The sequence below is a fragment of the Schistocerca americana genome, chromosome 4 (assembly GCF_021461395.2).
Source record: "Schistocerca americana isolate TAMUIC-IGC-003095 chromosome 4, iqSchAmer2.1, whole genome shotgun sequence".
NCBI lineage: Eukaryota > Metazoa > Arthropoda > Insecta > Orthoptera > Acrididae > Schistocerca > Schistocerca americana.
The window spans coordinates 103,526,431-103,539,269 of NC_060122.1; the positions used below are offsets into that span (position 1 = coordinate 103,526,431).

Consider the following 12,839-nt stretch of genomic DNA (forward strand, 5'->3'; position numbering starts at 1 on the left):
GATCATGATGATGATACACTTGAAGAGGAACTTGATCATTTAGGGGCATCAGGTTTTGTGACAACCATTGAATCTAGACAATGGGTAATGACTATAGTTGTAATTAAAAAATCATAATGGCTCCATGTGTCATCTTGCTGATTTGATACCATCTGAAACATCTCACTGTAACATAGATGATTATCTGATTCCATCATGGCAGTCAGTACACCTTTCTAACAATATCAACACAATAGATTATTGTTGCAAGTGCTCTTCCAATATTTCAAAAATACTTAGAGCAGGTTAAACAGCGGTACCTAAAGCTATGAACTATCTAGATGACATTATATTTGCTGGGTCTAACGAGGTGCAGTTGATTAACATCAGAGTTCATGGACTCAAATGTAAATTAAGTAAGAGAAGTTTTTTCCTAACTGAGGATTCAGTACCTTGTCCATGTACTAAGAAATGATGGTATCAGACCCACATTAAAGTGATTAATGATATCCACGCACCCAAATATTTGAAGGAGCTGCTTTCATTTTCAAGCAAGATAAATTACTACGGCAAATTTACACCAAATGCTGCACCGGTACCATACCCTGTCAATCAGCTTAAAAAGAAAAAAGAAATCAAGTTACAGCAGTCCTCCATTAGTCAGACGGCATTCTTGAAGCTGCCTGGCCACATTTACAGTAAAAAACCTTTAGTCTGGCCAATGGATGCTTTATAATTCAGGATGGATACTGTTCTGTCACTTAAGTCCCCTGGTGGTACTACACAACAACCAATTGCACATGTATCCAAAACACTAACAGCAGCACAAGTAAATTATATCCAAATAGAAAAGGAGGCACAAGATGGGCTAGAAGTTCATGATCATTTCACTTACTAAGGAGGACACTGGTATCATGTGCAAATAGTGTACTGGTAGTGGCACTGATGCTCAACAATGAGTTGTTTATTTTACAGAAGGAACAGGACTGGCCCAAGTACTGCACTACAGGGCACATATCATGTGATATCTTCATAATCAGAGTAGAAAGTTCCAGTATGCCCATAATCGTTTTTTATTGCTACTTTCTGCTTCCTGTTTGTAAGATATTAGCTGAACCAGCTCAAAGGAATGCCTCTGATACCACAGGACTGCAGTTAACAAAATTATGTAGTTTTTGAATTAAAATGCTTTTGGCAAATGAAGGAAGACCTCAACCAGTTTTTGGGTTTTACACCTAGGCACCTAAGATGGAGAATATGTGCTCATACAAAGCACTATTTATGGATTTATTCTTCCTTAAGTCATGCTAAGCATCAGAGAGAATTTGGATCCTTCCCTGAAAATATATTAATCTTTTATAAATTGATCTTTACAGAAACTCCCTGGTGGATCAAATCTGTGTACCATACTGAGACTTTGCCTTTTGTGGGCAAGTGCTCTACCAGTAGAGCCACCCAAGCATGACTCACAACCAACCCTAACAGCTTTACTTCTGTCAGTGCCTCAATGAAGCTATGAGGATGGGTCATGAGTCGCGCCTGTGTAGCTCAGTTGGTAGAGCACTTGCCCATGAAAGGCAACACTCCCGAGTCCAAGTCCTGGTCCAGCACCCAGTCTTAACCCACCATGAAGTTTCATATCAGTGCACACTCTGCTGAATATTTTGTTTGCAAGAATTCTTTATGCCAGTTGTTGCACATGACATCATTTTAGAATCGTTTGATTTAATATGTTTTAGTTTGAGAGGAAAATTATTATGAAACTAGTAAAAAATATATTTAAAAAAGATTTCTTTTTGACTGTACCATCTGCTTCAAAACACTTCACCACAAATTTTCTGCTGCTACAAAATTGTTGCAGTTTGAAGGGAGGGAAGCTGGCAACGATCTCGCGGTCTGTTCATGGTGCTGATACGTGATAGGATAAAACCCTGAGTAATGTCCACTGATATCTGGTGAAGGATCTAAGGTCTCTAATTGTAATATATCACCTCTCCCCTGACTGTGAGATAATTCTTTTCGTTTAGTTTTATAGGAAAAGATAAATTGCTACTTATCATAAAGATGGCACATTAAATTGCAGACAGGCACAATTAAAAGACACTTACACAAAGCTTTTGGCCACAACATTTATCAGCAAAAGAGAAACACACACCATTCATACACACAAGTAAGCATCCCCACCCCCACCCCTCCCTCCCTCTCTCTCTCTCTCTCTCTCTCTCTCTCTCTCTCTCTCTCTCTCTCTCTCTCACACACACACACACACACACACACACACACACACACACACGACTGCCAATTCTGGACCAGAATGCAACTATCATGTGGGATGGCAGCAGAAATCTGGAGGAGTTGGGAAGGGTGGAGGGTTAGTGATGTATATAGATATATGTTAATAACACATATATTTTATGATACAGTACTTCTTTACTAACCAACCAAGGTATACTGTTTAGAACCAACTAATATAGTAAACAATATTTTTCTCCATCATACTTTTTAAAACATACATACAACGGCACAGAAAAGTGTAACAACAATACAGTATACTTCAACATTCATAAATATATCACAGCAGTAGATCTCCATCTGTGATGCTCTGTGGTGCACACTAAAATAGAACTAAAAAGTACAGCTGTCTTACACAATTCTGTTAGAATTTACATCATACATCTAGGAACATCAAAAATAATTTCAGTATTTTAATGCAATTTGAAATACTGAAAAAAATCTATGAAATGGTTTTTTGTGAAACAATAAATACTGCATGTGAACCTCTTACAAGTAATTCTCCTGTTTTTTTCTTTATAAGATCAACCTCTAAGAATGCCATTTTCTTTCCTGCACGAATTGTTCTTGCATCTATTATGACTTCGTCACCTGTTGTTGCTGGCTTGAAGTAACTGAAAATACAGAAATATTGAAAGTGTTGTTCTTTAGTTCAGTAACATTTAATATCTTAGAACAATTTCACCACATTTTTAATCAATAAGTTTATCAAATTTCTTCAGGCAGTTTACATGGGCAAATTTACAAAAAAAAAGTATACAAATAACAATTTTCTTCATAGTACATGTAAGAGAGAAATGAAAGACAGAAGAAGTGAATTAAGATATATTTCATACACATTGTTGAAAATACAATCAGCGTTCATCCAAAAACAGCTTAAAACAAGCATGCATACACTATTCCAAATGAAGATGTGATCATGCAGCATCATCACAGCCACATTAGTGAAAAGATTACACAACTTTATATACAAAATTACTCACACAAATCCGTTGTTGAATGTTGCATGGAACAGTATGCTATCTATAAGTGATTTCAGAGAGACAGATATTTGTAACACCCATAAGACATTGTCCCATGTCCCGTCACAGTCTGTGTGATGCCAAGTTTGGCACATGAGGAGGTGTGACATAAAGTGTCAATCTGATAGAATGTGCCAGTTTGACTCATCAGTATTCAGGAGTTTTATAAGCAGCATGTGAAAGAGTTCAAACAAGGCAGCATGACCAGGAATACAGGCAACAATGAAATGAAGGAACCAGTGGATAGCATAATACACAGCAAAGAATGTGTACTGAAGAACACAATGAGACCAAGGTGTGGGGTGACTGCCTCATTTGCACTGAGAAATAGACCAGATGCCTTTATCGGCAGTGCTCACTCAACACTATAGCTCAGGAATGGATGAAGACTAGTTTGCATTCAAGGTTCAAAGCCAACTGCAACAAGCTGGACTCATGACATTCCTGCCATTACAATGGTTTCCATTGCACAGAAGCTATAAATACTTCAGGCTACATGGAACACATGAATGCTATTGCTGGTTTAATTTTCAGGATGATTTTTCTTCAAATGGATCAAGCGTGGAATAATATGCTGCAGAACAGGCAGAGATGAGAGTGATCCAAGTAACATTTTTTCATTCAGAATATTTATAATGGCAGTCACATACTCAACTTTGTCTGAATTGTTAGTAGTATTTTGACTATGGAAGTCAACAGAATAGTATGCACATCACCAACCAGGCCCAGACAAAAATCACTCCCCAGAGACAGGTCATTCTGCATTATTGGAAACTGACTCATCTGCTGATATTGTGCTCTCAGATGTCAACAAGTAAATCTGGAACTTCCTAACATGTTTTCACTTTGTCTGACAGGCCACTCTTTAGTCATTGAACTTCTCAGTTACTTAAGAAAACACACATTCTCTGAGTTTGGATTCATTTGGACCATTCTTACTGAGTGTTTCAGTTTTCAAAAAGTTAGCACACAAGTACCAAACCTAGTATTCTTTGCAATATTACTGTCACCAAAGACCATTCAGCTTGAAGGACATCAGCTTTGTTCACACTGTACAATGTCACAACTATGTCCAAGTGTTCTGGCAGGTACCAAGTGTCAATCAAAGAAATTCACAGACTTAACTGAAGAAATCTGAACTGCTCCAGTTACAACTATATGTAGATAGTGTCGGAAGTCCCATGCGGCTTTTCGCGGATGATGCTGTAGTGTACAGAGAAGTTGCAGCATTAGAAAATTGCAGCGAAATGCAGGAAGATCTACAGTGGATAGGCACTTGGTGCAGGGAGTGGCAACTGACCCTTAACATAGACAAATGTAATGTATTGTGAATACATAGAAAGAAGGATCCTTTATTGTATGATTATATGATAGCGGAACATACACTGGTAGCAGTTACTTCTGTAAAATATCTTGGAGTATGCGTGCGGAACGATTTGAAGTGGAATGATCATATAAAATTAATTGTTGGTAAGGCAGGTGCCAGGTTGAGATTCATTGGGAGAGTCCTTAGAAAATGTAGTCCATCAACAAAGGAGGTGGCTTACAAAACACTCGTTCGACCTATACTTGAGTATTGCTCATCAGTGTGGGATCTGTACCAGATCGGGTTGGCAGAGGAGATAGAGAAGATCCAAAGAAAAGCGGCGCGTTTCGTCACAGGGTTATTTGGTAACCGTGATAGCGTTACGGAGATGTTTAATGAACTCAAGTGGCAGACTCTGCAAGAGAGGCGCTCTGCATCGCGGTGTAGCTTGCTCGCCAGGTTTCGAGAGGGTGCGTTTCTGGATGAGGTATCGAATATATTGCTTCCCCCTACTTATACCTCCCGAGGAGATCACAAATGTAAAATTAGAGAGATTAGAGCGCACACGGAGGCTTTCAGACAGTCGTTCTTCCCGCGAACCATACGCGACTGGAACAGGAAAGGGAGGTAATGACAGTGGCACGTAAAGTGCCCTCCACCACACACCGTTGGGTGGCTTGCGGAGTTTAAATGTAGATGTAGATGTATACTCTGCAAACCACCATGAGGTACATGGATGAAGTTACATCCCATTGTACCAATTATTAGGGTTTCTTCCCATCCCATTCACATATGGAGCACTGATGAAGGATTGTTTGAATGCCTCTGTGTGTGCTGTAATTATTCTAATCGTATCCTCATGATCCCTCTGTGAGCAATATGCAGGGGATTGTAGTACATTCCTAGAGTCATTATTTAAAGCTTATTCTTGAAACTCTGTTAACAGACTTTCTCGGAATAGTTCACGTCTATCTTCAAGAGTCTTCCAGTTCAGTTCCTCCAATATCTCTGGGACACTCTCCCATGTGTCCAACAAACCTGTGACCATTTGTGTTGCCATTCTCTGCATACATTCAATATCCCCTCTTAGTCCTATTTGCTATGAGTCCCGCACACTTGAGCAATATTCTAGAACTGATTGTGTGAATGATTTGTAAACAGTCTCATTTGTAGACTTATTGCACTTCTCCAGTATTCTACCAGTAACCAAAGTCTGCCAGCTGCTTTACCCACGACTGAGCATATGTGGTAATTCCACTTCATATCTCACTGAGTGTTCCACCCAGGTATTTGTATGAGTTGGATGATTACAATAGTGACTCATTGATATTATAGTCATATGATACATTTTTTCATTTTGTGAATGCACAATTTCACATTTATGAAAATTTAAAGCAAGTTTCCAATTTTTGCCCCACTTTGAAATCTTCTCAAGATCTGACTGAATATTTATGCACCTTCTTTCAGGTAGTACTTTGTTATAGATAACTGCATCACCTGCAAAAAGTCTGAGTTTGCTATTAATATTGCCTGTACAACATGAATGCAAAGAACGCAACACATTTCCCTGAGGCACACCTGAAGTTACTTCTGCATCTTACGATGAATCTCCATCGAAGATAACATGCTGCATCCTCCTACCAAAACGTCCTCAATCCAGTCACAAATTTCTCTTGACACCCATATGATCATATTTTTGACAAGTGTAGGTGTGGTACTGAGTCAAATGCTTTTTGGAAATCAAGAAATACTATAGCTCCCTGATTGCCTTGATCCAAAGCTTTCAGTATGTCATGTGAGAAAAGTGTGAGTTGGGTTTCACATGGTCGATGTTTTTGGAATCAATGTTGATTGACATTGAGGAGGTAATTCTGTTCAAGATGCCTCATTATGTTTGCACTCAGAATATGTTCCAAGATTCTACAAAAATGGATGTCAAGGACATTGGACAACAGTTTTGTGGACCACTTCTACTACCCTTCTTGTAGACAGGTGCAACCTGTGCTTTTTTCCAAGAACTGGGCACAGTTTTTTGTTTGAGGGATCTACAACAGATTATAGTTAGAAGAGAGGCTAACTGAGCCACAAATTCAGTATAGAATCTGACATGGATTCCATCAGGCCCTTTGTTCAATTTTGATGATTTCAGCTGTTTCTCCATGTCACTGACACTAATACTTATTTCATTCACATTTCAAGTGCTCTGAGAATTAAATTGTGGCAATTCTCGTGGATTTTCCTTTGTAAAGGAATATTTGAAAATGGAGTTAAGCATTTCTGCTTTTGCTTTGCTACCCTCAATTTCAGTTCCTGTCTAATTCATCAGGGATGGGATACTAACTCTGGTGGCACTAACAGCCTTTACATACAACAAGAATTTCTTCGGGATTTTGTGAAATGTATTTGACAATATTCTGCTATGGTAATCATCGAAGGCATCACGTATTGCTCTCTTGACAGCCAAACGTGTTTCACTTAGCATCTCTTTATCTATAGCCCTATGTTTTCTTTTACACCTGTTATGCAGTAATCTCTGTTTCTTTAGAAGTTTCTTTACAGTGACTGTATACTATGGAGGGTCCCTCCCATTATGAACTGTTCCACTGAGTACATCTCTATCCAGCGTATGGTCAACTATTCTTTCAAACTTGAGCCAAAGTTTCTCTACATGCTCCTGCCCTGTGATAAAAGTTTCAAGTTCCTTATTGAGATATGACACTACTGATTTTTTATCTAGTTTACTGAACATGTATATTTTTGTGTTTGGTTTAGCTGTCCTTTTTACATGGTAATCTTGTTGCCACAACCATTTCATGGTCACTGATACCAGTTTTGATGTGGACATCCTCAGAGATGTGAGGTCTATTTGTTGCCATTAGATCCAATCTATTTCTGTCATAAGTTTGGTTCCTAACTATCTATTGTAGATAGTTTTCAGAGAAGGTATTTAGTACTATTTCACAGCATGTCTTATCATGCCCCCCACTAAGAAAACTGCAAATTTTGCCAATTAATTGTTGGATGATTAAAGTCTTCACTGACAATTACAGTATAATTGAGGAACTTACATACAAGTGAACTGAGGCTTGCTCTAAGTTTTCAGTTATATCAGGAGATGATTTTGGCAGGCAATAGAAAGATGCTATTATCATTTTACGCCCACCCTTGATACTGAGTCCTTGTCAAATAATCTCACATGCAGCTTCAATTCCTATCTCAGTGGATTTGAGTTCCTTGTCTAGTGCAACAAATACACCACCTCCATTTCCCATTTGCCTATCTTTTCAATATACATGCAAAATTTGCCCAAAAGTCTCACTGCTATCAATTTCAGGTTTCAATCAGCTTTCTGTACCTAATATTATGTGAGCTTCACTACTTTTCATGAGTGCTTCAAACTCTGGCACTTTGCTGCAAATGCTTCAGCAGTTAACCATCAGGATTTTAATACTCTCACCTCTGGGAGGCATTTCTTTTGATACTTCAGTGTTTTCTTGCGAGGGGGGACCCAACAGTTCTCAACCCTATGGTGCAACTCCATGAGGTCGCAGTCAAGTTTGTCACAGAACCTTTGAGGTCTCTCTCTGGTTCAGTCCTTCCACTCAACTCAACTCAAAACCAAAGAGCCATAATCAGTCTTGCAGAGAATGCTGAAAATTGTGAGCTTCATTAAAACTCTTTGCACAAGGCTGGTCGTCTCAACATTCTCTGCCAATCACTGGAATGAACCAAGTATGACTCGGAGTCCTGATGACAGACATCATTTCTTCCAATGTCCATCACAATCTGAAATTTGGCCATGGCTGCCAAAATAGCATCTTCAACATGTTGAGAATGAGGTCCCCAGGCATACACACTGAGTGCACCTGGTATACTTTCCTGTCCCTTGCTGCCATTTCCATAAGGGGGACCATCATTCGCCATACATTTGAACTGCCAATGATTAATAGACTCTTACCCTTTTGCACTTCCCCCCTCTTGACACTGGATAAAGCAGGTTTCCCCCATCACAGGTGAAGTGAGGCCCACTGCCTCAGTTTCAGTTTCACTTAAAGATAGCAGCTCAAACTTGTTGGTTAGGGGGATTGATACAACACCTTGAGTCCTCCCTGGTCCCCATCTACCCTGTACAGGATGCCTAGATCTACCATTGACATGCCACTCATAGTCAAATGGATGAGTAATGACAGATCCTGTACTCTCTGCAGGGGAGACAGGATCCACAGGAGAGAGTAGTGCTTGAAGTACCTTTGGTACAGGTATCACTGGTACACCACTCTCAGGAGCTCTTCTAACACACTGATTTGCAGCAGCTGCCAGTTGTTTGAGAGTGAAGATGATGAGGTCCCATACTCCGAGCAGCGTAGTGAACAATGCGGGAGACCTGCACTGCAGACTAGGCAAGGTCCTAGCGGAGGTGGTTTGCCATTGCCTTCCTCTGACCATAATAGGGATGAATGATGATGATGAAGACGACACAACAACACCCAGTCATCTCGAGGCAGGGAAAATTCCTGACCCCGCCGGGAATTGAACCCGGGACCCCGTATACGGGAAACGAGAACACAAGACCATGAGCTGCCGACTGTTTGACAGCAGTCAGGGTGATTTGCAGCTACTTACAAATGTCAACCAACTCATCCCATGTCTGATAACACTATTCCTCGTGGAGCTGCATTTTGGATGGTTCATTGTATTACAGGGCAGTGAACAAATGACTATACGTTAAGGCTGCTGATTATCTTTCAATCTGTTGAGATAAAAATTTGCTAATTCCCTATAAGAATTGAGACAAATACACAAAATGAGATTCCTATTGAGGTGACATAAAAGCTTATGGTAAAAATTACTAGTTTCCTAAAATGTTTTGAGATTAATGACAGTTGTTAGCAAACTCGGAAATGGAGTTAATTTGTGATAAACGTGGATAATATATAGAGCTACTCCTCTTTAAGGGAAAATTAGAAGTAACACAGTATGTTTGTTAGAATATTTGCTACAGTAAATAAAGCACACCTCTCCGGGGGAACACCACTTGTCCCTGCGGGTGGAGAGGCTTGCATATCTGCGTGAAGCTGAGGGCTATGCCGAAGGTAGAGGACCTACTGCCGGGAAGGCCTCAGCTGATGGATCAGGCTAAGAGTGTCCCACAACATCCCATCTTCCCTATCCACTCCTAGTCCTTAACCAATTTCCTTTCCCAACCCAGGGTGTGATGCGATCCGTGCCGAGGGGTGTGTTGTACATGGCAAGATGTGTCACAAACGGAACTTCAGGGATACCGGGCAACACCCCTGAGAGATTAGCCTTACACCGTGTGGGGTATTCGTGGCGTGGACCGTGTGGATCCCCAAATCTCGTGGGACCAATACGGACACAACTAAAGAAAATAAATTGAAACAAACTGAGGGGCAAACTGAGACCTCAGACACCCAAACATTGGGGTCAGGACCGACGGAAGGCATTCCCACTACCAAATCAGGGTCTAGACCTGAGCCAGAAGTGGGTACTGTAACCAAGAAGTTGAACCAGATCAATATGAAAGTCTTGTCTGGGGTGCAGAGGAGGAAACTAGCTCCTTTGGAGGTGAGGAGAATGGTAGAAGCTAGCCATCAGCAAGGCACCTAGAGTGTGGCAGCAAGGACACCAACAGTAGAGGTGAGCACCTTCTTGACTTTCTTTTAGCTAAGAACTTGGAGGTCCTGAATAGGGGCCATGAGCCTACATTCAGGAATAGCAGAAGGGAAGAAGTAATTGACATAACCTTTGGTTCCATGATGATGATGATGATGGGTAGCTATGTCAAACAATGGCACATGATGTTACAGCCATCCTCATCGGATCACATGTATGTTAAAGTCAAGCTTGAAATGGGAATCAGACAGACCATGACCTTCATGAATCCCAGGAGAACACATGGGAAACATATAGGAGGGACCTTGCTTAGGCTTATCGGAAATTAAAACCTCGATAATGAATCCAGTAGAGTTTGAGGAAGTAGCAGAGGCTGTTACCTCTGCCATAGTGACCTCATGTCAGGACGACTGTAAAAATCATCAAGAAGTGCACAAGTAGGAGTGTGCCTTGTTGGAATAATAACTTGGAAATGCAAAGGAAATAGATACAAAGACTGTTTAACCTTGCAAGACATAAAGGACAATAGGCTAAACACCGTGAGGTCCTTGTCAACTACAACCTTGCAATTAGGCAAGCAATGGAGGCACTCTGGAAGGCACTCTGTGAAGAAGTGGAGAGTATAGCTGCTCATGCCAGACTCCACAGAATCCTGACCAGAATACCAACCAATCCAGAAGGTACACTGAGAAAGAAGGATGGGGAATATACAAACACAGCACATGCTCCTCAAAACTCACTTTCCTCAATATGCTCTGTCAGACAACACAGACCAGAATGTGATCCCGGAGAGACAATGGTTCTCAGGCACTCAGAGAGAGGACTGGAAATCAGTCAAGGAGTGTGTGAACTTCAATAAAATCCAATGGGCAGTGGGAACATTCCAACCGTTCAAGTCATCTGGCCCAGATGGAATGTTTCCAGCTCTCCTGCAACAGGCAGGAGAGAGTCTCATAAGAGTCCTATGCAGGTTATTCAGGGTTAGCCTAACAGTAGGAATCATTCTCAATGCTTGGAGGACAGTGAAGGTTGTCTTCATTCCAAGCCAGGGAGAACTGATCATACCAAGGCCAAGAATATGAGACCAATCAGTCTGTCCTCCTTCATTCTCACAACATTGGAAAAACTGGTTAATGTATATGTTGGGGAGACGAGACTAATTAGAGCCCCTCTACATTCAAACCAATATGCATATCAACCAGGCAAATCATGTGAGACAGCTCTCCATCAACTCGTTGGGAGGGTGGAGAAAGCACTTTTCCAAGAAATAAGCCTCTGCATCTTCCTGGATATCAAGGGGGCCTTCAGTAACATCACCTACGATTCCATGGTACGGGCAGCGGAGGTGCATGACCTAGGGACCACTATATGTAGGTGGACCGGGGCCATGCTTAATGGAAGGAAGGTAGAGGCTAACATGATGAATGAAAAGATGGTAATTAACACCACTAGAGGTTGCCCACAAGGAGGAGTTCTGCCCCTTTTATTGTGGAATCTAGTGATGAATGAATTCATTGAGGAACTAAATTCCAGACAATGCTTCTGCCAAGGATATTCAGATGACCTTTTCATAGTAATACTTGGTAAATTTACTGACACAGTTGGAAATATGGCACAAGGAGGATTGGACATTGGGCAAGACTGCAGCACTAAACAGGATCTAAGGGTTAATCCCAAGAAGACTGTTGTGTTGACATTCATGAAGAGGTATATCTGACTCTCAAGTTGGAATCTAAAGGTCTTCAATGGAACTCTAACTGTGAAGAGGATAGTGAAACATCTAGGGTAACCTTAGATGAGAAACTAACATGGACCCCTCACATTAAGAGCATCTGCTCCAAGGTAAAAAGTACTCTAGTGAGTACAAAAGGGCTTGTGATAAAAACTGGGGCCTAAGCCCCAGAGGTATGCACTGGATATACACCACGGTAGTTAGACCTAGGATTTCCTGCGGGGCCGTAGTGTGGTGCAAGAAGGTAGAACAGCAGGTTGCAGCCAAGGAGCTTGCTAAGATGCAGAGACTGGCCTGCTTAGCCATAACAGGCAGAATTAGCAGCACACCAACAGCTGAGATGGAAGTCATGCTGGACATGCCTCCACTACACCTTAGGCAGCAGCTGGGGCATACAGATTTAAAACTGGTAAAAACTGGATCTCATTAGGATATCCTGAATCAAACACTAAGATAGTGAGTGAGGTAAATATAGGAATGGCTGGGGAAATGCCGGCTGACTACATAAAAACTCCCAACTGCTTCAACAAGCCTTACAATATAATAATTGGAAGCAGGGAGCACTGGGGAAAAAACAGTTCGACACCATATGGGGGACATTGTTTGGTTCACTGATGGGTCGAAATCAAACCAAGGCATTGGGGCAGGGTTGTATGGGGTTTAGCCAAGACTGGAGGATATCATCTCTCTACGAAAACTGGCCTTGGTATTCCAAGCAGAAATTACTGCAATCAGGGAATGTGTGGAGGAGAATATGCGTAGGTGCTACAAGGACTGTAGCATCTACATATATTCAGACAGCTAGGCAACCCTGAAATCACTAGCAGCACCTCCAACGAGATCTAAGGTTGTTGCAGAAGGCCACAGGGCTCTG

The 12,839-nt window shown here is 41.2% G+C and overlaps 1 protein-coding gene across 4 annotated transcripts in view; it reads right to left on the reverse strand.

The window, feature by feature from the left end:
- Nucleotides 1-2,389: 2,389 nt before the first annotated feature.
- The window catches only part of LOC124612954 (acyl-coenzyme A thioesterase 13-like), a 34,388-nt gene continuing 23,938 nt past the window's right edge, over nt 2,390-12,839 (reverse strand). For all 4 annotated transcript variants that reach the window (XR_006979585.1, XM_047141472.1, XM_047141474.1 and 1 more), the window contains one exon: nt 2,390-2,885. Coding sequence is in view for 3 of the 4 variants with exons in the window: in XM_047141472.1 (XP_046997428.1) it covers nt 2,714-2,885 (172 nt within the window). In the remaining variant the exon portion in view is untranslated. The remainder of the gene's footprint in view (nt 2,886-12,839) is intronic.